At 40.6% G+C, this 23848-nt stretch overlaps 1 protein-coding gene across 1 annotated transcript in view; it reads right to left on the minus strand.

Annotated features, from left to right (window-relative positions):
• Positions 1-301: 301 nt before the first annotated feature.
• Positions 302-23848, minus strand: part of LOC100912642 (cytochrome P450 2J3-like) — a 124243-nt gene continuing 100696 nt past the window's right edge. The window contains exons 2-9 of the mRNA XM_087551518.1: positions 22544-22706; positions 19419-19568; positions 18881-19041; positions 14207-14383; positions 5458-5599; positions 3514-3701; positions 3257-3395; positions 302-962 (exon numbers count right to left, since the gene is read on the minus strand). Of these exons, the coding sequence (XP_087407644.1) occupies positions 784-962; positions 3257-3395; positions 3514-3701; positions 5458-5599; positions 14207-14383; positions 18881-19041; positions 19419-19568; positions 22544-22706 (1299 nt within the window). The 3' untranslated portion in view covers positions 302-783. The remainder of the gene's footprint in view (positions 963-3256; positions 3396-3513; positions 3702-5457; positions 5600-14206; positions 14384-18880; positions 19042-19418; positions 19569-22543; positions 22707-23848) is intronic.

The following is a 23848-nucleotide window of genomic DNA, read 5'->3' on the forward strand; positions in this document are numbered from 1 at the left end:
GGAGTCCTAAGGTAGAAAGATTTCTCAGTTCTGAATTTTATTTGTTCCAACAGACACAACCATGATCGAGGATTTCTGTCACCACTCATGAGTCAATAACTGATAAATGACTCATTCTGTCCACACCACAAATTTATCGGATTGAACTGTATTAGAGTGTACTAGAATCATGCCAAGCTTTTTACTTTGTGCACAGAAGCATGCTTTTTGTACAAGTAAACTTTGGTCTCATCTTGGGCATGAACATCATTAACTTGAAAAGGCGACTGCCTTCTGATGCCTTTAGTTTTGGAGACTCCGCTTATGGCCAGGAAAATGGCTCCGTACCACAACCTTCCAGAGTTGTTTATCAGAAGTTCTGTGCTCAGCAGGCTGCCATGGGCTATGAGGTAGAAGAGAGATCTCTGTACCACTACCAAAGGAACCAATTTAACATCTAGAAGCAAGTGCACATTTGTGAAGTAAGCAGGAAGCAAATTGAAGGTATAATTTTATGACATGACAATGATTTCTATGCTGTTGGTGTATCACCATTTCATATTTACAAGCACTTTTCACAGGAAGAACCATTATTTTCTTTGCAACTTGTAGATGAAAAGATTTATCATTGAGCACATAAGTTATTTATCCTCAACCAATTTGGAGGTCTCAGTAGTCCAGAATATGGTCCACTGACTTTAGTCTAATTCTTTCCAGCTTTCCCAGTCACCTTCTTTCTCTCCCTTCACGGCAGTGGCTCAGTGAGTTCTTCAGTTCTTCCTGTTCTCCTTTTCTTCTCCAACATCACAGTCTAGGGACAGCGCAGATGCGGTGGCTGACTGGAGAAATGGTGATGCCTAATCTGAACTTCAGACTCAGCTTCTCATTGGTTGGCGGCTTGAAGGTAAATTTTTGCATGAGAGCCGTGAAGAAAATAAAGAGCTCAGACCTGGCCAATTGTTCTCCAAGGCAAGCTCGCTTTCCTGCAGGAGAGAAAACAGAAGATGAGGTACTTTCTCAGCTAGCCTTGGTACCTTCAGGGACTGGTGTTTTTTGAGTTTTGATTCCTGCAAATCCTGAACGCACCCTGGACTGTGTGTGTAGATTTTTGTTGTAGTGACTAAATGTGGAACGTTCCACTGAATATGAAACTTCAGAATCATAGGTCAAATGTCTTCCTGTAGGACAATAGAAGTGAGAGGCCTAAGCTGGCTGGAGAATGTGTGCCTAGTCTCAAGGCTTTTCAAATTCATTTAAGAAACACAAGTGATATATCATGCAATGGCTGTGCAGCAAAATCATGGAATGCTATGCAACCCTTACAAGGAAGAGACAGGTAATGATTAAGGCTATTTACTGCTCTATCAGAGGATTGGAGCTCAAATCTCAGCACCTACATCAGGAGGCTCACAGATACCTGCTACTCTGAGTCTAAGAGAGTCAATGCCCCCTTTTGGCCTTCATGGGCACCACCACACAGCACATGTATGTATATGTATGTACATGTATGTACAGAGAAATATACCTACATATGTAAAATAAAATAAAACAAATGTTAGAGAATGAAGTAAGATTCCAAAATTTAAGCAGGTATCAGCAATAACAAGAAAACCTAACAAGAGGCTGGCCTTGCAGTGGTTCTAGTTTGTTAATTGGGTCTTTCTATCCATACCTGACTACTAGAAACAGAATGCTTGGTCTCTCTGCATTCATTTAATATGTCTCCTGTCTGTGGAGTCAGATTCCTGCTTAACTCTACACACAGGCATGCCTGCCATTTAATAAGTGCACATCTAAACTTGACTATCATCCTTTCCAAGGATTTAGATGCCAAGATAAGAGGACCTAAGTTATGGTTGTCAAACTGACAACAACCAGCAATCCTCCTACAGAGTCCTGGGAGGGCATCCAGAAGTCTTCAGTTTTTCCCTGACAGCACAATGCCTTGCATGCTAATTCTGTCCCCTAAACAGGTGCCGTCCTCTCATAGAGCACAAGCTGCTTAGCATCCCTTCTAGAGTCTCTGCTCTGACAGAACTTCACCCTGCAAAGAAAGTGGAGATTGCCACTCACTGCCTCCATGAGCAGCAAAGACCTACTCAGCACCAAATGCAGATTGCTCCCAGCAGGGAATAAAGGGATAGGTGAAAAGGCAAAGAGATGAGATCTGTCCAGCCAGACAGCTCCAGTGCAGCCCAGCACTGAGAAATACTAGCTCTGGATCCAGACTAGCAAGAAGCAAATTCAGGCTTCTCTTTTGCAGAGCCTTGGGTTTATGAGAAGTGGCACTGCCCCAGATAATCAAGCAAACTTGTTGACCTTGTCAAGCATTCCAGTGTGACTTCTGTGCAGTGTTCAGTCACCTTCTGGAGGCAGTGTTAGGAAAGACAAGCTTAAATTTGAGAACATCTGGTGGACATTGAGCTCCAGCTGCTGCACATCTGGCTAGGTCTGTGTCTGCTAATTTCAACCGGAAAGGCTGCAGTGGGACACATGGCCCAAGGAGCACCTCTGCCTCATCTTCTAACTTGTTACTTTCATGTCTCTCAGGGTAAATATTTGGCAGATAATATATGCTTAGAACATATTTATGGAAGATTGAAGTAAGAAATTGCAAAATTAAAAGACATATAGCAATATAAGCCAATATTTATAATATACTATAATGTATGGTTATTGATTTCACACTACAACTACTATTAAAATGACTACTACTACTACTACTACTACTACTACTACTACTACTACTACTACTACTACAATAACTTTCCTGGTGGAAAACACAAGGGAGCAAGAGCCATCATTGAATTTTCTTTTATGCTTGTAGGGTGGTGTAGCAGGGGAATGAACTAAATATATTTAACAAAGGGGTTTTCAGTTTTAAAAAAAAATCAGAACTATTTGGGACATATTCATAGGACAGAAGCAAATTCACTTAAGTGAATGACAGCTAAAACCTAATAGATTAAAACCTATTAATACTCATCTCTCTTTCCTGTAACAAGACATCACTTAAAAAGAACTTGTGACACTCAAAATGTCTACACAATGGCAGGTGTCCAGCTTTCTGGTAGGGATTGGGACTCTGTTTTCAGTGTTGCATAAAAAAGAACAAGGGAAGCTGAACTCTTCCTCAAAAGCAAGAAAGGATTGGCAGTGTGTGGATGGGCATGCTGCAAAATGGAGTCGTTGTAGGCAGGCTTATCTGAAAGGATGCCATGAGAGAGGGAAGGGATGAGACGGAGCTCTGAGCTCTTTCCAGTGAATCACCACTCACCCATTGAGAATGGCAGGAAAGAGTCTCTCTTCTTAAACTGTCCATTCTCCAAAAAGTGCTCTGGGTTGAACACATCTGGGGTGGCCCACTCTTTTGGGTCCATATGCAATGCAGTCAAGTTGGTCATAACCACAGATCCCTAGGGAAAGTAACAAAGGCTCAAGACAATGTATGGAACACACACACACACACACACACACACACACACACACACACACTCACACACAGGTCTGTTGGACATGCCTGAGCCTACTTACTTTCGGCAGATGGAATCCAGCCAGTGTAGTATCAACAGCCACTTCTCTGGGAACATTCAGAGGGACAATATTGCCCATTCTCTGAATTTCATGGACAACAGCATTGGTGTAGGGCATAGAGTCTCTGTCAGCCAGGCTGGGATGCTTCTCCTGGCCAATCACTTGGTCAATTTCAGCCTGTACTTTTTCTTCAAGGAAATGGGGATGGTAAATTTTAATGCTTTCTTCTAAATATATAAAAATGAGGGGAAGGACTGAAGGAGCTGAAGAGGTTTATAACCTCATTGGAAGAACAACAGTACCAACCAAACAGACCACCAGAGCTCCCAGGGATTAAATCACCAACCAAAGAGTACACATGGAAGGACCCATGGCTCCAGCTGTATATGTAGCAGAGGATGGCATTGTCTGGCATCAATGGGAGCCCTTGGTCCTATGAAGGCTCAATGCCCTTGTGTAGGGTAATGCTAGGGTGGTGGGGCAGGAGTGGGTTGGGGAGCATCCTCGTGGAGGCAGGGGAAGGGGGTAAAATGGGGGGGGTTGGAGGGGAAACTGGGAAGGGGGATAATATTTGAAATGTAAATAAACAAAATAACCAATAAAAAATTTTAAAACATTGTCTCCCAAATTTTCCTTGCTTTTATTTCACCCAGCATCCTGATTGTGAGGAAATAAAAGTTCTCTACCTCTTAAAAGCCTAGTTTAGAAAACTGCAAATTCTATAGCTTTTTTCAAGCCCACAGCATAAACATGAGTTTTCATATATTCTGAACTGAATAATCAGGATCTCCATGGCTAAGCTCATAACAGTATCTGGTCTTCTAGCTAAAAATGTTATTTCTTAGATTCTATAAGAAGCAGTGTAGAATGAGTACATGTGACAGAGCTTTGCAAGTAAAACAAAATAGATGTAAAGTTTTACTCTTGGAACAAGGCTTATAGAGACAATGTCTGGTCCTTTTCTCAGTTTCCTTCCTGAGGGTGCAAAGGCTGTCTTCATGAGAGCCACTGTACAGTCTGCTGGTCCTCAGCTGAGCTCAACACAGCCATAAGGCAAAAAGGATTTGGAACTCTAGGAACTTTACATGGTCCAGCCTGACTCTCTCTCTCTCTCTCTCTCTCTCTCTCTCTCTCTCTCTCTCTCTCTCTCTCTCTCTCTTTCTCTGTATATATATGTGTGTGTGTGTGTGTGTGTGTGTGTGTGTGAGGTGTGTGAGTGTGTTTTAAGAGCTTTTAGCGATAAACTATTGGTAAAACAGCTAAAATAAACTATTGCTTAATATCCTGGAATCTTTGTTTTAGAAGGCAAGTCAGAATCATAATTAAATAGGCCTCAAGTTTTCTCAAAATGTACTTTAAGCAAGCAAGCAAGACATTTTAAGTAGTAGCCCATATGTATTTGGATAATATTGATACGGTATATATATGAGAAATATATTACAAGCGTTTGTATGTAACTTAGTAAATTGGCTGCCACGCACACACAGAACATGAGTTGGAGTCACAGAACAAATGTAAGATGTGGTAATCTGTGCTTGCTTGTTATCTAACTACTACTTGTGAGGCAGAGATGGGCAGATCCCGAGCCTGCCAGAAAGGTGCATATCACAAGACATCAGATACAGAATAAAGAACTAGGACAGTACCCAAAACGGGAAGGATTGCTTCAGAGGGAGGAAGGGATGGGTGAATGCCGTGTGGAAATGTCATTCTTGCTGGAACCTACCGCAATGTAAATTGACTTCACTCTTCTCGCCTAGCCTCCAATACTGTTGAAGGTACAGACTGTAATATTTGTACTCTTGGAACAATCATAGTCCTAGTGGAACGTGTGCAAGATGGGCCCTTCCCAAATGTTGTCTCATTGCTCCTCAGTCACTCCATCACGCTCTACATCTTCTGGCCCCATTCTGCTTTGATTAGACACAGTAAGCACATGCTCACCTTGGACTTCTGGGTAGAGGGCCATGTAGAGCACAGCCCAGCGCAGTGTCGTGGATGTTGTCTCTGTCCCAGCAAGGAAGAGGTCCAGGGTGCTGCAGATGAGGTTTTCTTCATTGAAACTTGTAGTCGTCTTGTCTGGGTACTGGAAAAGACAGTGTGCGTTTGTTTATTTAGAGGATTTGTGATCATCTCAGAACACTGGTCCTCACCAGGAGAAATGAACTGGATTAAGTCAGAGTGATGATTCCTTTGAAAATCAAACCAACCATTCTTATTACTGAACTTTTTTTTTTTTGCACAGTGGAAAGAGAACATATTAAGAAAGCTTATTTGATTTGGCTTCCAGTGTCCGCCATATCATCAAATATCTGTGTAGCCTAGTGTACTCACTTCATATCCTTGCTACATTTATATGTCAGGCTATACAATAAGAATGACACACAATCTTAATACACTATTATCATTTGTGGGGACGACAACAGGCTCAAAGCCAATATTTAACAGGTGACTTTGTTCATACAGAAAAATTAAAATAAAATTTCTGTGTTCATTTATTCTCCAATCTTCATCAGCTTGCAAAGTTAAAACATCACCGATCCCATCAATTGTTCTTTATGAAAACAACTCTGCTTTTAATCACTCCCTCTGGAAGGATCGATTTCTTAGTATGCTCACAATGTTGATGGTCTCACATCTGTACTTCACAGAGTAAGTGATTTGCCTCTTCTCCTGGGTGTACAATATGGCTTCTACCAATATTATGCCAGGAGATAAAATAACAGAGAAGATGTTAAAATGAATAAACAAATAAATAAGTTAAATAAATAAAATATTTACCACTGTGTGCTAAGCAAAGGAACAGCCTGTTATGCAGTGAGTTGGAGCTTCTATGACAGATTCAATGATATCAACCAAAGGCCTACTAGAGTCGAAGGCTTACATTTTACAGTATGTCTTAAATTCAAGATATTCCTCCACAGGCTCATGTGTTAAATACTTGGTTCCTTGCACTGACAGTATTTGGAAAGTTCTTAGAAATAGGAATATAATGTCTTACTGAAGGAACTAGACATCCATGAGGAAGGGGGTAACTACAAGTTACAGCAAACCCATGTCCTCCTCCTTGTTTCTGCTTCCTGACCCACTGTGCTGTGAAAACCTACCCCACACCCTTCGGCCCACAATTTAGCTCCTTTGCATTTGGCGCTTTAGATGAAAATCTTCTGAAAGCCAGCCAGATTACAGTTTTGCTTTAATTTGCTGCCACATATTGTTGGCACGGGGATTCAAAATTAACTGATGTTTTCTCAGTGTCTTCTTGCCTTTGTATATTATAGACTAGTGATGATATGGAGATCGTGGAATGATAGATTCCTCACCTAGAAATAAATGGGTCAACTTTACCTCTCAGCTGACGTTTGTCTGTTACAAAGGGGGGGTTCAGCTTTGGATCAACTCATAACAAAATAAAGTTCTGAAATTTAACTACTACTTTTATTTTTTTTTTTTTATTAACTTGAGTATTTCTTATATACATTTCGAATGTTATTCCCTTTCCCGGTTTCCGGGCAAACATCCCCCTCCCCCCTCCCCTTCCTTATGGGTGTTCCCCTCCCAACCCTCCCCCCATTGCCGCCCTCCCCCCATAGACTAGTTCACTGGGGGTTCAGTCTTAGCAGGACCCAGGGCTTCCCCTTCCACTGGTGCTCTTACTAGGATATTCATTGCTACCTATGGGGTCAGAGTCCAGGGTCAGTCCATGTATAGTCTTTAGGTAGTGGCTTAGTCCCTGGAAGCTCTGGTTGCTTGGCATTGTTGTACTTTTGGGGTCTCGAGCCCCTTCAAGCTCTTCCAGTTCTTTCTCTGATTCCTTCAATAGGGGACCTATTCTCAGTTCAGTGGTTTGCTGCTGGCATTCGCCTCTATATTTGCTGTATTCTGGCTGTGTCTCTCAGGAGCGATCTACATCCGGCTCCTGTCGGTCTGCACTTCTTTGCTTCATCCATCTTGTCTAATTGGGTGGCTGTATATGTATGGGCCACATGTGGGGCAGGCTCTGAATGGGTGTTCCTTCAGTCTCTGTTTTAATCTTTGCCTCTCCCTTCCCTGCCAAGGGTATTCTTTTTCCTCATTTAAAGAAGGAGTGAAGCATTCACATTTTGATCATCCGTCTTGAGTTTCGTTTGTTCTAGGGATCTAGGGTAATTCAAGCATTTGGGCTAATAGCCACTTATCAATGAGTGCATACCATGTATGTCTTTCTGTGATTGGGTTAGCTCACTCAGGATGATATTTTCCAGTTCCAACCATTTGCCTACGAATTTCATAAACTCGTTGTTTTTGATAGCTGAGTAATATTCCATTGTGTAGATGTACCACATTTTCTGTATCCATTCCTCTGTTGAAGGGCATCTGGGTTCTTTCCATTTTCTGGCTATTATAAATAAGGCTGCGATGAACATAGTGGAGCACGTGTCTCTTTTATATGTTGAGGCATCTTTTGGGTATATGCCCAAGAGAGGTATAGCTGGATCCTCAGGCAGTTCAATGTCCAATTTTCTGAGGAACCTCCAGACTGATTTCCAGAATGGTTTTACCAGTCTGCAATCCCACCAACAATGGAGGAGTGTTCCTCTTTCTCCACATCCTCGCCAGCATCTGCTGTCACCTGAGTTTTTGATCTTAGCCAATCGCACTGGTGTGAGGTGAAATCTCAGGGTTGTTTTGATTTGCATTTCCCTTATGACTAAAGATGTTGAACATTTCTTTAGGTGTTTCTCAGCCATTCGGCATTCCTCAGCTGTGAATTATTTGTTTAGCTCTGAACCCCATTTTTTAATAGGGTTATTTGTTTCCCTGCGGTCTAACTTCTTGAGTTCTTTGTATATTTTGGAAATAAGGCCTCTATCTGTTGTAGGATTGGTAAAGATCTTTTCCCAATCTGTTGGTTGCCGTTTTGTCCTAACCACAGTGTCCTTTGCCTTACAGAAGCTTTGCAGTTTTATGAGATCCCATTTGTCGATTCTTGATCTTAGAGCATAAGCCATTGGTGTTTTGTTCAGGAAATTTTTTCCAGTGCCCATGTGTTCCAGATGCTTCCCTAGTTTTTCTTCTATTAGTTTGAGTGTGTCTGGTTTGATGTGGAGGTCCTTGATCCACTTGGACTTAAGCTTTGTACAGGGTGATAAGGATGGATCGATCTGCATTCTTCTACATGTTGCCCTCCAGTTGAACCAGCACCATTTGCTGAAAATGCTATCTTTTTTCCATTGGATGGTTTTGGCTCCTTTGTCAAAAATCAAGTGACCATAGGTGTGTGGGTTCATTTCTGGGTCTTCAATTCTATTCCATTGGTCTATCTGTCTGTCTCTGTACCAATACCATGCAGTTTTTATCACTATTGCTCTGTAATACTGCTTGAGTTCAGGGATAGTGATTCCCCCTGAAGTCCTTTTATTGTTGAGGATAGCTTTAGCTATCCTGGGTTTTTTGTTATTCCAGATGAATTTGCAAATTGTTCTGTCTAACTCTTTGAAGAATTGGATTGGTATTTTGATGGGGATTGCATTGAATCTGTAGATTGCTTTTGGTAAAATGGCCATTTTTACCATATTAATCCTGCCAATCCATGAGCATGGGAGATCTTTCCATCTTCTGAGGTCTTCTTCAATTTCTTTCCTCAGTGTCTTGAAGTTCTTATTGTACAGATCTTTTACTTGCTTGGTTAAAGTCACACCGAGGTACTTTATATTATTTGGGTCTATTATGAAGGGTGTCGTTTCCCTAATTTCTTTCTCGGCTTGTTTCTCTTTTGTATAGAGGAAGGCAACTGATTTATTTGAGTTAATTTTATACCCAGCCACTTTGCTGAAGTTGTTTATCAGCTTTAGTAGTTCTCTGGTGGAACTTTTGGGATCACTTAAATATACTATCATGTCATCTGCAAATAGTGATATTTTGACCTCTTCTTTTCCGATCTGTATCCCTTTGATCTCCTTTTGTTGTCTGATTGCTCTGGCTAGAACTTCAAGAACTATATTGAATAAGTAGGGAGAGAGTGGGCAGCCTTGTCTAGTCCCTGATTTTAGTGGGATTCCTTCAAGTTTCTCTCCATTTAGTTTAATGTTAGCAACTGGTTTGCTGTATATGGCTTTTACTATGTTTAGGTATGGGCCTTGAATTCCTATTCTTTCCAGGACTTTTATCATGAAGGGGTGTTGAATTTTGTCAAATGCTTTCTCAGCATCTAATGAAATGATCATGTGGTTCTGTTCTTTCAGTTTGTTTATATAATGGATCACGTTGATGGTTTTCCGTATATTAAACCATCCCTGCATGCCTGGGATGAAGCCTACTTGATCATGGTGGATGATTGTTTTGATGTGCTCTTGAATTCGGTTTGCCAGAATTTTATTGAGTATTTTTGCGTCGATATTCATAAGGGAAATTGGTCTGAAGTTCTCTTTCTTTGTTGTGTCTTTGTGTGGTTTAGGTATAAGAGTAATTGTGGCTTCATAGAAGGAATTCGGTAGGGCTCCATCTGTTTCCATTTTGTGGAATAGTTTGGATAATATTGGTATGAGGTCTTCTATGAAGGTTTGATAGAATTCTGCACTAAACCCGTCTGGACCTGGGCTCTTTTTGGTTGGGAGACCTTTAATGACTGCTTCTATTTCCTTAGGAGTTATGGGGTTGTTTAACTGGTTTATCTGTTCCTGATTTAACTTCGATACCTGGTATCTGTCTAGGAAATTGTCCATTTCCTGAAGATTTTCAAATTTTGTTGAATATAGGTTTTTATAGTAAGATCTGATGATTTTTTGAATTTCCTCCGAATCTGTAGTTATGTCTCCCTTTTCATTTCTGATTTTGTTAATTTGGACACACTCTCTGTGTCCTCTCGTTAGTCTGGCTAAGGGTTTATCTATCTTGTTGATTTTCTCAAAGAACCAACTTTTGGTTCTGTTGATTCTTTCTATGGTCCTTTTTGTTTCTACTTGGTTGATTTCAGCTCTGAGTTTGATTATTTCCTGCCTTCTACTCCTCCTGGGTGTATTTGCTTCTTTTTGTTCTAGAGCTTTTAGGTGTGCTGTCAAGCTGCTGACATATGCTCTTTCCTGTTTCTTTCTGCAGGCACTCAGCGCTATGAGTTTTCCTCTTAGCACAGCTTTCATTGTGTCCCATAAGTTTGAGTATGTTGTATCTTCATTTTCATTAAATTCTAAAAAGTTTTTAATTTCTTTCTTTATTTCTTCCTTGACCAGGTTATCATTGAGTAGAGCATTGTTCAATTTCCACGTATATGTGGGCATTCTTCCCTTATTGTTATTGAAGACCAGTTTTAGGCCGTGGTGGTCCGATAGCACGCATGGGATTATTTCTATCTTTCTGTACCTGTTGAGGCCCGTTTTTTGACCAATTATATGGTCAATTTTGGAGAAAGTACCATGAGGAGCTGAGAAGAAGGTATATCCTTTTGCTTTAGGATAGAATGTTCTATAAATATCCGTTAAGTCCATTTGGCTCATGACTTCTCTTAGTCTGTCTACATCACTGTTTAATTTCTGTTTCCATGATCTGTCCATTGATGAGAGTGGGGTGTTGAAATCTCCCACTATTATTGTGTGAGGTGCAATGTGTGTTTTGAGCTTTAGTAAGGTTTCTTTTACATATGTAGGTGACCTTGTATTTGGGGCATAGATATTTAGGATTGAGAGTTCATCTTGGTTGATTTTTCCTTTGATGAATATGAAGTGTCCTTCCTTATCTTTTTTGATGACTTTTAGTTGGAAATTGATTTTATTTGATATTAGAATGGCTACTCCAGCTTGCTTCTTCTGACCATTTGCTTGGAAAGTTGTTTTCCAGCCTTTCACTCTGAGATAGTGTCTGTCTTTGTCTCTGAGGTGTGTTTCCTGTAGGCAGCAGAATGCAGGGTCCTCGTTGCGTATCCAGTTTGTTAATCTATGTCTTTTTATTGGGGAGTTGAGGCCATTGATATTGAGAGATATTAAGGAATAGTGATTATTGCTTCCCGTTATATTCATATTTGATGTGAGGTTATGTTTGTGTGCTTTCATTCTCTTTGTTTTGTTGCCAAGACGATTAGTTTCTTGCTTCTTCTAGGGTATAGCTTGCCTCCTTATGTTGGGCTTTACCATTTATTATCCTTTGTAGTGCTGGATTTGTAGAAAGATATTGTGTAAATTTGGTTTTGTCATGGAATATCTTGGTTTCTCCATCAATGTTAATTGAGAGTTTTGCTGGATACAGTAATCTGGGCTGGCATTTGTGTTCTCTTAGGGTCTGTATAACATCAGTCCAGGATCTTCTGGCCTTCATAGTTTCTGGCGAGAAGTCTGGTGTGATTCTGATAGGTCTCCCTTTATATGTTACTTGACCTTTTTCCCTTACTGCTTTTAATATTCTTTCTTTATTTTGTGCGTTTGGTGTTTTGACAATTATGTGACGGGAGGTGTTTCTTTTCTGGTCCAATCTATTTGGAGTTCTGTAGGCTTCCTGTATGTCTATGGGTATCTCTTTTTTTAGGTTAGGGAAGTTTTCTTCTATGATTTTGTTGAAGATATTTACTGGTCCTTTGAGCTGGGAGTCTTCACTCTCTTCTATACCTATTATCCTTAGGTTTGATCTTCTCATTGAGTCCTGGATTTCCTGTATGTTTTGGACCAGTAGCTTTTTCCGCTTTACATTATCTTTGACAGTTGAGTCAATGATTTCTATGGAATCTTCTGCTCCTGAGATTCTCTCTTCCATCTCTTGTATTCTGTTGGTGAAGCTTGTATCTACAGCTCCTTGTCTCTTCTTTTGGTTTTCTATATCCAGGGTTGTTTCCATGTGTTCTTTCTTGATTGCTTCTATTTCCATTTTTAATTCCTTCAACTGTTTGATTGTGTTTTCCTGGAATTCTTTCAGGGATTTTTGCGATTCCTCTCTGTAGGCTTTTACTTGTTTATTAATGTTTTCCTGTGCTTCCCTAAGTGTGTTCAGGTCTTTCCTGAAGTCCTCCAGCATCATGATCAAATATGATTTTGAAACTAGATCTTGCTTTTCTGGTGTGTTTGGATATTCCATGTTTGTTTTGGTGGGAGAATTGGGCTCCGATGATGGCATGTAGTCTTGGTTTCTGTTGCTTGGGTTCCTGCGCTTGCCTCTCGCCATCAGATTATCTCTAGTGTTACTTTGTTCTGCTATTTCTGACAGTGGCTAGACTGTCCTATAAGCCTGTGTGTCAGGAGTGCTGTAGACCTGTTTTCCTCTCTTTCAGTCAGTTATGGGGACAGAGTGTTCTGCTTTCGGCCGTGTAGTTTTTCCTCTCTACAGGTCTTCAGCTGTTCCTGTGGGCCTGTGTCTTGAGTTCACCAGGCAGCTTTCTTGCAGCAGAAAATTTGGTCTTACCTGTGGTCCCGAGGCTCAGGTTTGCTCGTGGGGTGCTGTCCAGGGGCTCTCTGCAGCGGCAGCAACCAGGAAGACCTGTGCCGCCCCTTCCGGGAGCTTCAGTGCACCAGGGTTCCAGATGGTCTTTGGCTTTTTCCTCTGGCGTCCGAGATGTGTGTGCAGGGAGCAGTCTCTTCTGGTTTCCCAGGCCTGTCTGCCTCTCTGAAGGTTTAGCTCTCCCTCCCACGGGATTTGGGTGCAGAGAACTGTTTATCCGGTCTGTTTCCTTCAGGGTCCGGCGGTGTCTGTGGCAGGGGTCCTGCCGCTCCTGGGCCCTCCCCCACGGGAGCCCAGAGGCCTTATATAGTTTCCTCTTGGGCCAGGGATGTGGGCAGGGGTGAGCAGTGTTGGTGGTCTCTTCCGCTCTGCAGCCTCAGGAGTGCCCACCTGACCAGGCGGTTGGGTCTCTCTCTCACCGGGTCTGGGAGCAGAGAGCTGCTGCGGGCCGGGATCCGCGGGTGTGGGACTTCCGGTAAACACAGAACGTGCCCGGTTCTAGAGAAATTCTGCTTCCGTGTGTCCCAAGCTCACCAGGCAGCTTTCTTGCAGCAGAAAATTTGGTCTTACCTGTGATCCCGAGGCTCAAGTTTGCTCGTGGGGTGCTGCCCAGGGGTTCTCTGCAGCGGCAGCAACCAGGAAGACCTGTGCCGCCCCTTCCGGGAGCTTCAGTGCACCAGGGTTCCAGATGGTCTTTGGCTTTTTCCTCTGGCGTCCGAGATGTGTGTGCAGGGAGCAGTCTCTTCTGGTTTCCCAGGCCTGTCTGCCTCTCTGAAGGTTTAGCTCTCCCTCCCACGGGATTTGGGTGCAGAGAACTGTTTATCCGGTCTGTTTCCTTCAGGGTCCGGCGGTGTCTGTGGCAGGGGTCCTGCCGCTCCTGGGCCCTCCCCCACGGAGCCCAGAGGCCTTATACAGTTTCCTCTTGGGCCAGGGATGTGGGCAGGGGTGAGCAGTGTTGGTGGTCTCTTCCGCTCTGCAGCCTCAGGAGTGCCCACCTGACCAGGCGGTTGGGTCTCTCTCTCACTACTTTTATTTTGTGAACATCTCCTTCAGATACGGGAAAAAGACAAAGGAGGGGAGTTGCAGGTTGCCTGCTAACTGTAGGTATGATTAATTTCAGGGGAAAGGTTATCCTTATCAGAGAGGCCCCAGGGTTAGAACGAGAGAAATAAGATATAAAGGGGTTAGAATGGTAAAATCCAACCATTGAGGTTGCCTGCTGCTGGATCAATTGGAAGCTATTCTACACCACTCTTACCACTCAGCCAGTAAAAAGACACAGGTGATATCTTCCTACCTTTGCCATTTCATTGAGAAAAGCATCAATGAAGTCTCTCGGCTCAGCAGGGTTCCAGTCTTCGCGGTGATTTTCAATGATATCAGCAATATATGATTTCAGTTTTCCCCAGGTAGCCAACAAGGTTTGGTGTTGTCCTGGGAGATGTTTGATTATCCATGGGAACATGTTGTAGAGCTAATTGGGGAGAGGAAGGCGATCATAAAGTCACTTTCTATGTTTCAAGACAGTTTTGACTTTCCCTCTTCAGATTCCACAGTGGCCTCCCGCTTTCCTTCACACCCTGTCGGTGCTTCACCCCTCCCATGGAAAACGCACCAGCCTCCAATCACTTCTCACCGGTCCAACTGCTTCCTACTTAGGACATTATAGCTGTGTCGGTGCGGTATAGCATTTAGTAGTTGTCCTAATTTTGATCATAATGTCATCAAAGACACAGAAGGTCCAAAGGATGACGGTGGCAGGAAGTGAGGTCAGGTTGTGAAGCACATAGGGGGAGATAGTTCCACATGCAGTGGCTACAAATTGACCTTATCAACTTAAATTTATCGTGGAATTTGATAATTCTGAGTCTGAGGCCAGGGGCTGGGTCAAATTATGCAACTAACTTTATGTTGTTTGTTGCTATAGAACCCAGAAACTCTGGCATGCCTGGGGTGTCCACGAGCTAAAGGGGAATTCCTCCAGAATTCAGTACAGAAGGCCTTGAATGTGTGGAGATAGGTTGCTTCCCACACTCTCCACATACTTGGGACACAACCCCGCCTGAGAATGGCTCCAGGTCTCATAATCTAGGAAGTCTTGCCCTGATCACAAACAAAATGCAATGCCAAGTTTGACCAGCAGAGGCCCCTGTTAGCCATGGAAGGAAAAGAGATGCGGCGAAGCCTAATCTGCAGATGTGGGATGGGATGCTTGCTGCGGCACAAACTCAGCAACAGCACCAGCCAAAACCAAGACAGGAGTCACAGGCTCGGTCGCCTCTTCTGCACGTAAGCAGCACTCGTCAGTTTTTGATGACCCAGAGCACAACGGAGTCAGTTGCGTTACCTTTATTGATTCTCTTCCTTTTGTCCCTCCTTTTTTGTTCTTTTCATTTGCAGAATTTTTAAGTGGACAACATATTTTAAAGTTACATTTTAGTTTTTACTCCCTTCATGGACTCATCTAATGTTATTTATCAAGTTTTTTTTAAAATTGAAGGCAATAACATTTCTCTTTCACAAATTATTTTTTATATCCTGTGCCTTCCCCTTGCATTTATGACTTTATTCTCTATAGTTAAATACAATTAAATGTTAACTACAGTTAAAATATAGTCTTCTTGGTTTTTTTCTTACATTTATTTAAGCTTTGGAACTTTTCACTATTGAGAAATATTTATGATGCCTCCTCCCTCACTTTTAAAAATCTCTGGTGCTTTTCTCTTTCATAACATTTTGTACACTTCCTCATTCATGAATTTTGCTTCTCTTCTCTTCTTTTCTTCCTTTCCTGGTCTTCCTTTATTTTACTTGCTGTTTCTACACTTAACTTAAATTTATCTTCAGAGAGAATTGCAAAACAGCCTTCAGATTATCATTTCAACAATGATATGTTAGGGAAATATCATTGACTTTCAAGTGTATTTTTTAATCTGTAGAGTTTAGTATCACCACTAGGGCAGTTCGTTTCCACTCACAAAGTGGCACTAGCCTTCAAGAACAGGCTGATCAATAAAAAGATCATTTCAAAGAATCCAGAAGAGATACCCCAACCACTAGATGCATGAACGAAATCAACAAATAAATAAATAACAACAAATAAATAAAAGGAAAAAAAGACAATATGACACGTCCAAAATCATAACTCAATTCAAACACCCTGAAACAAGTTAATTGTTGGAGAATGTGTCCAAGAATTTCCTGATCAAAATGACCAGAGTCAGGAAGGGGGCAGACACAGGCACAGACTCCAGTGTGGGCCCCAGAACTGAAAGTTAGCGGCAAGGAAGCAACTGGGAAAAGGAAGAGAAAAGCAGCAATCAAGATGAAAAATGGAGAGAACAGGTGAAAATAGAGCAAGGAAATTTGAGAGTTGATAAAAAAAACAAACCACAAACAAACAGAAATGTTGGGAATTTAAAACTTGAATCAAAAATTATATGAAACAAACAAACAAATAAACAAATAAAACCCCAAAGCCACAATGGAAAACCCTAGCAACTGTCTCCAGCCAAAAGAAGATCTAGAAGGGACAACACTGCTCTGGACCCTACAGTCCAACAGTGTAATGAAAATGTAAGCAATGACTAAGGTAGAAATGTGTAAGAACTGTGATATGATCAAGAGACCATGCCCAGAAATATGCATGATCTTATTTCAGAAACTGAGCTAAAAAGGAAAGGGATGAATAACACATTCAATGAAATCATAGCAAAACGTTTCCCCAAGTCAAAGAAACAAGAAGACACTGCAGTATAAGAGGCATTTAGATGCCCAAATAGACATGACGTGATAAGAAGATCTCCATGGTAAATAAAAAGTCAAAGGACAGTGGCAATAGTTAATGTTTTAAAGGGTCCCCTAGGAGATGCCTCAGCAGGTTTGCTACAGAAGCCCGACAACACAAGTTCAAGCACTGGATCCCACAACTAAAGAACAGAATTGATTCTCAAAGGTATCATTTGACTTCATGTTTACTATCATGTACACATATGCACACACAGACACATAATTAAAATTTAAAAATTACATTCTAATAGAAATATTCTGAAGGACATACAAAGCCTGAAACAGGAAACTAACATCAGATTCCAGATCAGCAGCTCTCAAAACCTGGAAATGCTTAGGATGAACCGATGAACCATGAAAGTGAAGAACTGCCAATCATGTGCTACACAGTTAGCTCAGGTCTGTTTTAAAACTGATGAGGAATAATGGACCTGTCAAGAAGAATACAGACTAAGCCAAGCGCTGACCACCAAGACAGCACCAGAGAAGGTACATGGAAGGATGCTATACACAGAGGAAGAAAGACAAGTCTCCTTCATGAGAGCACAGAAAAGAATACATTTACAAGAAGGATTGAATAAAGAAGGGCTAGGAGGGAATCCATCATGACTAATGCAGGAGACAAGCAAATCCTTTCTATTAATCAAGGGAAAGTAAAATCTAAATAATCCAAACATCCAGGAAAAAAATGGAACAACTGACAAAATTACCGTAACCAGTAACTCCTCTCCATAATAACCTTAAATATTAATAGCCTTAGCTCATCAGTAAATAGACATAGAGTGACTGATTGACTAGATAGAAAACTAGATTCAACATAGCATTACCTCCATAAAACACACATTACAGAAAAGATACCCACAGATTGAAAGTCAAAGAAGGAAAACCTCCATGAAGCAAATAGAAACCAAAGACAGGCTGGATTGCCTATTCTGGAGTTAAATGAAAACTAGCTAGAGGAAATAAAGAAGGCCATTACTTATTCATAAAAGGAACTACTTTTCAATGAGAAAAATTGTAAATATATATGCACCAAAATTTGGGGCAAGAATGAACATGAAGTTCAGATAGATCCTTGTACAATAATTATGGGTGGTGTCAGCATTACATTCCCAAGCCTGTGTAGGTCATCCTGAATAAACAGGCAGAGAAACTGTACTGAGAAGAAACTCAGAGCTAAACTGTACCATTGATCAAATGAACTCAATAGATATCTGGAAAGTATTCCATCCAAGTGAAATGGAAAATTCTTTGTTCTTAGTAGTATATGGAACTATCTGTAAAATAAAAGTATCTAAGCATTACCAAATCCAAAAGAATAAATAAACTGAAGAATATAATCTATCATATTCAAGTAGACTATAGTGTAATAGAACTAAAACCTAATAGCAAGAAATACTACAGAAGCTAAATACAGAGACTGACAAATAGAATCTTGAAAAAAAAAAGACACCAAGCTTCTAGAATAAAATGATGAAAACTGAGCCTACCAGACCATCTGAGAGATGGCGAAGGCAATTCTAAGAGGAACATTTAAATATGGATAAATATGGGAACATAGAGCCTACCAATGTAGGAGTAAAGATTGAACCCCAAAGGGCTACATGTTATGGTACTACAATATTGACAGCTTTAAGGAATTGTCATGTAAATAGTGGAACAAATTTTTGATAACATGTTCTATATCTACATAAAAATTCAAGAAAGATTAGCAGATTTATTCACAAGGACATTTAAAATACTCATAGCAGTGCTATTAATGGCAACTTTAACTGAGAATCAACCAAATGTCTAACCACTGGGAAAAGATTAATGAACAATGACAAAGGGCTACGTGGAAGAGCATATAAACAGGTGGACAGACGGGAAGAACTTATACTTGGAGTCTGAGTGAGAGCTATGAAGGGGTAGCCTTAGAAAAGAGTGGCGCTTGGACATAAGTGGATAGCATGTAAATGTTGGTACTTCATTAATATCTGGGAAACATTTTGTACAGTAAGTTTTCCTCTCTAGGACTTCCAAATCAACAGATAAAATTGAGATAAATTAGTGTCGAACTCAACTTGAAGACGTTATATTTTAGTTTTTGAAAGTCCTGGAAACAAAAAAGAACGAACCTATCTGTACTAGAATCAGCACAGATTCCATTTTCTCTTAAAATAAAGACAGCCAGAATGCTTACGTGGATCATCATGGGAGTACCCAGGTACATGGCCTTATCCAGTAACTTCAGCAGCTCCTGAAACTGACTGTCATGGTACTCAAACCTTTCACCAAAGGTGATGGAGCAAATGATATTGGAAACTGCATTGTTGATCTTGAAGTGAGGATCAAAAGGCTGTCCTGGATGTGAATGAAGAAAGAGATGCATCTTCCAAAGTTCTGGTTTGTTAATTCCACATGACAGAAAAACATCCTAGAGAAACATGTCAAAAGGTATGGCCAGAGCATACGACCTGGGGTCTGACATGAGCCAAGGACTCCTGATTTCTGGCAAGTCAGACTGACAACCAGACTTTAAGTTCAACAATTTGTTTAATGACCCTTTTATGTGCTTAGATGCAGAACTCCTAGGGAAGGGACATGTCTAGGTAGTCACTGTTCAATCCTCAGTGACAAGCACAGTGCAGATCACAGGAGAAGCACTTAGACATTTAGTAGGAATCTATCCAATGAATGAAAGGCCCACAGCCACCTGCAGCTCCTCTGTGAATTCCCACCTTCCTCCTCTCCTATGGCCTCCACAAGATGGTGAGCCTCCTCCTGGATTCGCTGCTCTAAGCTCTTCTTTCCCAATCCAAAGTTCCTCAGAGTCATCAGGGCAAACCTCCTTTGCTCCTTCCATGTCTGGCCACTGGAGAAGATCAATCCTGGAAAGAAGAGATTCAGCATTATGACAATCTGTTCTAAAATTATCTCATGAACTATAAGGACACATTTGCAATGTAAAGGAGAAGGGCCAATAAGGGACTTGACTGCTGTCTAGAGAGAGTGTCACAAAGCAAGGGATATAATATCTATCATCTCCTGGTGGCTTGCAACATTGCACAGTTTAGTAAGTACTTCTAATATATTCTTTAATTTTACATTCTTAGAAAATTTAAAGGCTTACTACCGAAATATGCTAGACCCATTCCAATGGATGGAAAAATTAAGATACAATGATAAAGTAAAATTTCATGGTAATATGGTTACTAGGTAGCTATCAAGGTGGTCAATTGTAGGTCTCCCCAGAACCAACACTTTGTGTTTGATGTATTCACATTTTTGTTTCATAGATATGTGTAATAAGAAACCAAACTGAAGTCATTTTGAATAAAATTTCCATTTCAAGTAGGGGTCAAATAAAGCTTAAATTTCCAAGCCCTCCCTGGGTAACTGTCTTCCTGGTTTGCAAGTAGGACATAAATGCTAGGCTACTCCATGCCACAGTTGAATAATCCATGCAGTGGGGACAGGATAAGTATACTAGAAAGACACACTCTTAAGGAATCCTCTATCCCTAAACCCTGATTTGTGGGACAATGTATCTGTCTGTAACTTGGCACAGATATTTGTAGTTTTCAAGCTTGAAAACTCAGTAACATTGAGTTGGGGATGGAGGAGAGGGATGTAGTTCAGTTCCCAAGTCTATTCTGTGGTCCCAATTGATAAGTGGTAGCTTAATTATAATAATTTTTTGTCATCTTCACTGACCTAGCATATGAGTTATGTTGGGTCTAAGTGGACCCCACAACAATATAAGTATTGTTATCTATGTAAAGCTGAGTCCCAGGAACTACTCCTGTTACCATAATCTGTATTAGTTGGGGTTCTCTAAAGCAGTGGTCTGCACCTTTCTTAATGTAGTGACTCTTTAATGCAGTTCCACATGTTATGGTGACCCACAACCATAAAATTATTTTCATAGCTACATTATAACTATAATTTTGCTACTGTTGTGAATCATAATGTAAATATTTGATATTTCTTATTGGCTTAGGTGACCCCTGTGAAAGTGTCATTCCATCTCCAAAGAGGTTGTAACTCACAGTTCTAAAGGACTAGAACTGATAAAAATGAATCTAGATACCGTAAAGGGGGATTTGTTAGAGTGGCTTACAGGCTAGTCTAAAAATCACTGTCTCCTGATTCAAGGTCAATAATGCTATGATTGTTCAGTCTGTGATGCTAGATGTCTCAGCTAGTCTTCACTGGAATTCTAAAGATGTAGGTTCTAACACCAGTGAAGGAATTCCTCAGCATCAGGATAGTAGAACTTGCCAGTGAGAGTGAGGGCAAGGAGGAAAAAGACAAAAGCTTCCTTTTCCCCATGCTCCTTTGTGTGGGCTGCAATCAGAAGGTGTGGCCCAGATTTAAGGTGAGTCCTTCTGATTCTAGAATCTCAAATGATTCAGATTTAGGGTGCATCTTCCCACATCAAATGATTCAATGAAGCAAAATTCCTCATTTCTTTTCTGCACCCAGATTCTTGGATTGTAGTTGCTTCCAAATGCAATTAAGTTGACAATTAAGTTTAACCATCAAAGTCATGGTGGTGTTCTCTCAGCACCCTATTTTCCTAGCATGTAGAACATGATATCCTGTTGGCTTTCATCAGGGATGTGTCTGGTTTTGCTACTGGAATGTGCAAGCTTCCACCTTTCATATCTATAATGATATGTTTCCTAATATCTTTCATCCATCCTTGACATGATATACTAAGATCTCTGTTCAAAACCATTCAGAAGCTTTCCAAGCTGTTGGAATGAAAATCAACATTTTGGCAAACACTGTCTGTGTTCTTTCTGACCACACACAGAAGTGTCCCTGTGCATTTAATTATGTCCTTTGAATACCATGCTTGCCACACCAGATGCCTCTCAGTTCCTCAACACCTCTGTCCTTCTTGCCCTTTCAAGGATATTATATCCCCTTGACTAATTATTTATTTGGGCCATTAAATGAATATCATTTACTCAGGTTTTTCAGAATCCTTGGACATTAGGCATCTCTAATAAAAGTCTTCTTCATTCATACAGGTTTAATTATAAAACTTAATAATTTTATTAATGCATTTACTTGATTGTCTTTCTCATCCAATAGAGATAATACAGAAGAACATTTTAAAATATATTTTACTTTCTGTTAATCAATTATACTATGCTGGTTTTATGTTGACTTGGCACAAACTAAATTCATTGGAGAGGAGGAAGCTTCAGTTGAGAAAATGCCTCCATAAGATAGGGGCTGGAGGCAAGCCTATAGGGCATTGTCCTAATTTGTTTTCAGTGTAGGAGGGTCCAGACAATGTGGATAAGGCCAACCCTGGGTAGTGGTCCTGGAGTTCATAACAAATCAGGTTGAACAACTCATAAGGAGCAAGTCAATAAACAATATTTCCCTATGGCCACTGTATTAACTCCAGCCTCCAGGTTCTTGTCCTGTTTGAGTCCCTGTCCTAACTTCCATTGTCCAATACTGAGGTTGGACAATGGCATGGAATTATAATCCAAGTAAGCATTTTCCTCCAAAGTTGTTTTGGACACAGTATTTCATCCTAGCAATCAATAATAGCCCTAAGACATATGTCTAGCACTGTGCTCCTCATAGCAGACAACAGAGTAAATTGATATAGAATTAATTAATGAATTATTTCAAAGAGTAATTAGCATCTAAAATGCTGTTTTGTTAGATTAATTGACTTGAAATTTTGTTTTGTGATTTTATTTGATAATGATATTAATTATTCATCTTAACAAGTTGTAACATTGGCTAGGAGCCTACCTGCTCCCATAATTTTAATTTCATATCATAATATATCATAAAAATTACAATACATATTTACAACATACAAAAGACTTACCATTATCATTAAAGATGTGTTTTTGTAGAGGAAATATAGGGCGATTTATAAAGTTTTCATCCAGGTGAGAAAAGGCTTCTTTGATTAAAGGCAGGCTGCTTATGATCACTGAAGACATGATTCCCAAATCAAGACTGATAACATTTCCATACTTCTTCACAAACTAAAAAAAATATTTCAATAGTTAGAGGTAAGCAGGTTCATATCTCTGTGGCCAGGGATGGCAGTCAAGTGTGTAACCAATGGGAATCATACTGATAGGTTCTTATTTCCCTGTGAATGAATAAAACTTGGTTTGTGGAAATGTTCTTGACTTTATTTTTTTACCCTGCTACTGTACTTAACTCAAGTTCATTTCAGGAATGGAGTTTCTACTATATAAATTCACTAGCATAAGTGAATAGGAGAGGAAAGTTTATCTACAGTGTATTCTTTACAGTGTAGAGAAGGCTTTAAGACACAAATTTCAATAAATAAGCAGATTCTCTAACAGAAGCATTCTTTAGTCTAGTGAAGGCAGAGAACACAGCAAATGCCACTTGTTAAAGACAAGGATATTTCTGTGAAGGTCTGCTGTAGGAAGCACAGAACAAGAAAAAAAATTACATTTATCTATCAATCAATTTATCTATCGATTCTTCTATCTATCTATCCATCCATCCATCCATCCATTCATCCATTCATCCATTCATCCATTCATCCATCCATCCATCCATCTTTTTTTAGGCATCATCCATTTAGTATAAAAGAGAGGCATGGAGATTATTTTCTTTTTTTTTTTCCTTTTTTTTTTTAATAACTTGAGTATTTCTTATATACATTTCGAGTGTTATTCCCTTTCCCGGTTTCCGGGCAAACATCCCCCTCCCCCCTCCCCTTCCTTATGGGTGTTCCCCTCCCAACCCTCCCCCCATTGCCGCCCTCCCCCCATAGACTAGTTCACTGGGGGTTCAGTCTTAGCAGGACCCAGGGCTTCCCCTTCCACTGGTGCTCTTACTAGGATATTCATTGCTACCTATGGGGTCAGAGTCCAGGGTCAGTCCATGTATAGTCTTTAGGTAGTGGCTTAGTCCCTGGAAGCTCTGGTTGCTTGGCATTGTTGTACTTTTGGGGTCTCGAGCCCCTTCAAGCTCTTCCAGTTCTTTCTCTGATTCCTTCAACAGGGGACCTATTCTCAGTTCAGTGGTTTGCTGCTGGCATTCGCCTCTGTATTTGCTGTATTCTGGCTGTGTCTCTCAGGAGCGATCTACATCCGGCTCCTGTCGGTCTGCACTTCTTTGCTTCATCCATCTTGTCTAATTGGGT

The sequence above is a fragment of the Rattus norvegicus genome, chromosome 5 (assembly GCF_021556685.1).
Source record: "Rattus norvegicus strain SHRSP/BbbUtx chromosome 5, alternate assembly SHRSP_T2T, whole genome shotgun sequence".
Lineage (NCBI taxonomy): Eukaryota > Metazoa > Chordata > Mammalia > Rodentia > Muridae > Rattus > Rattus norvegicus.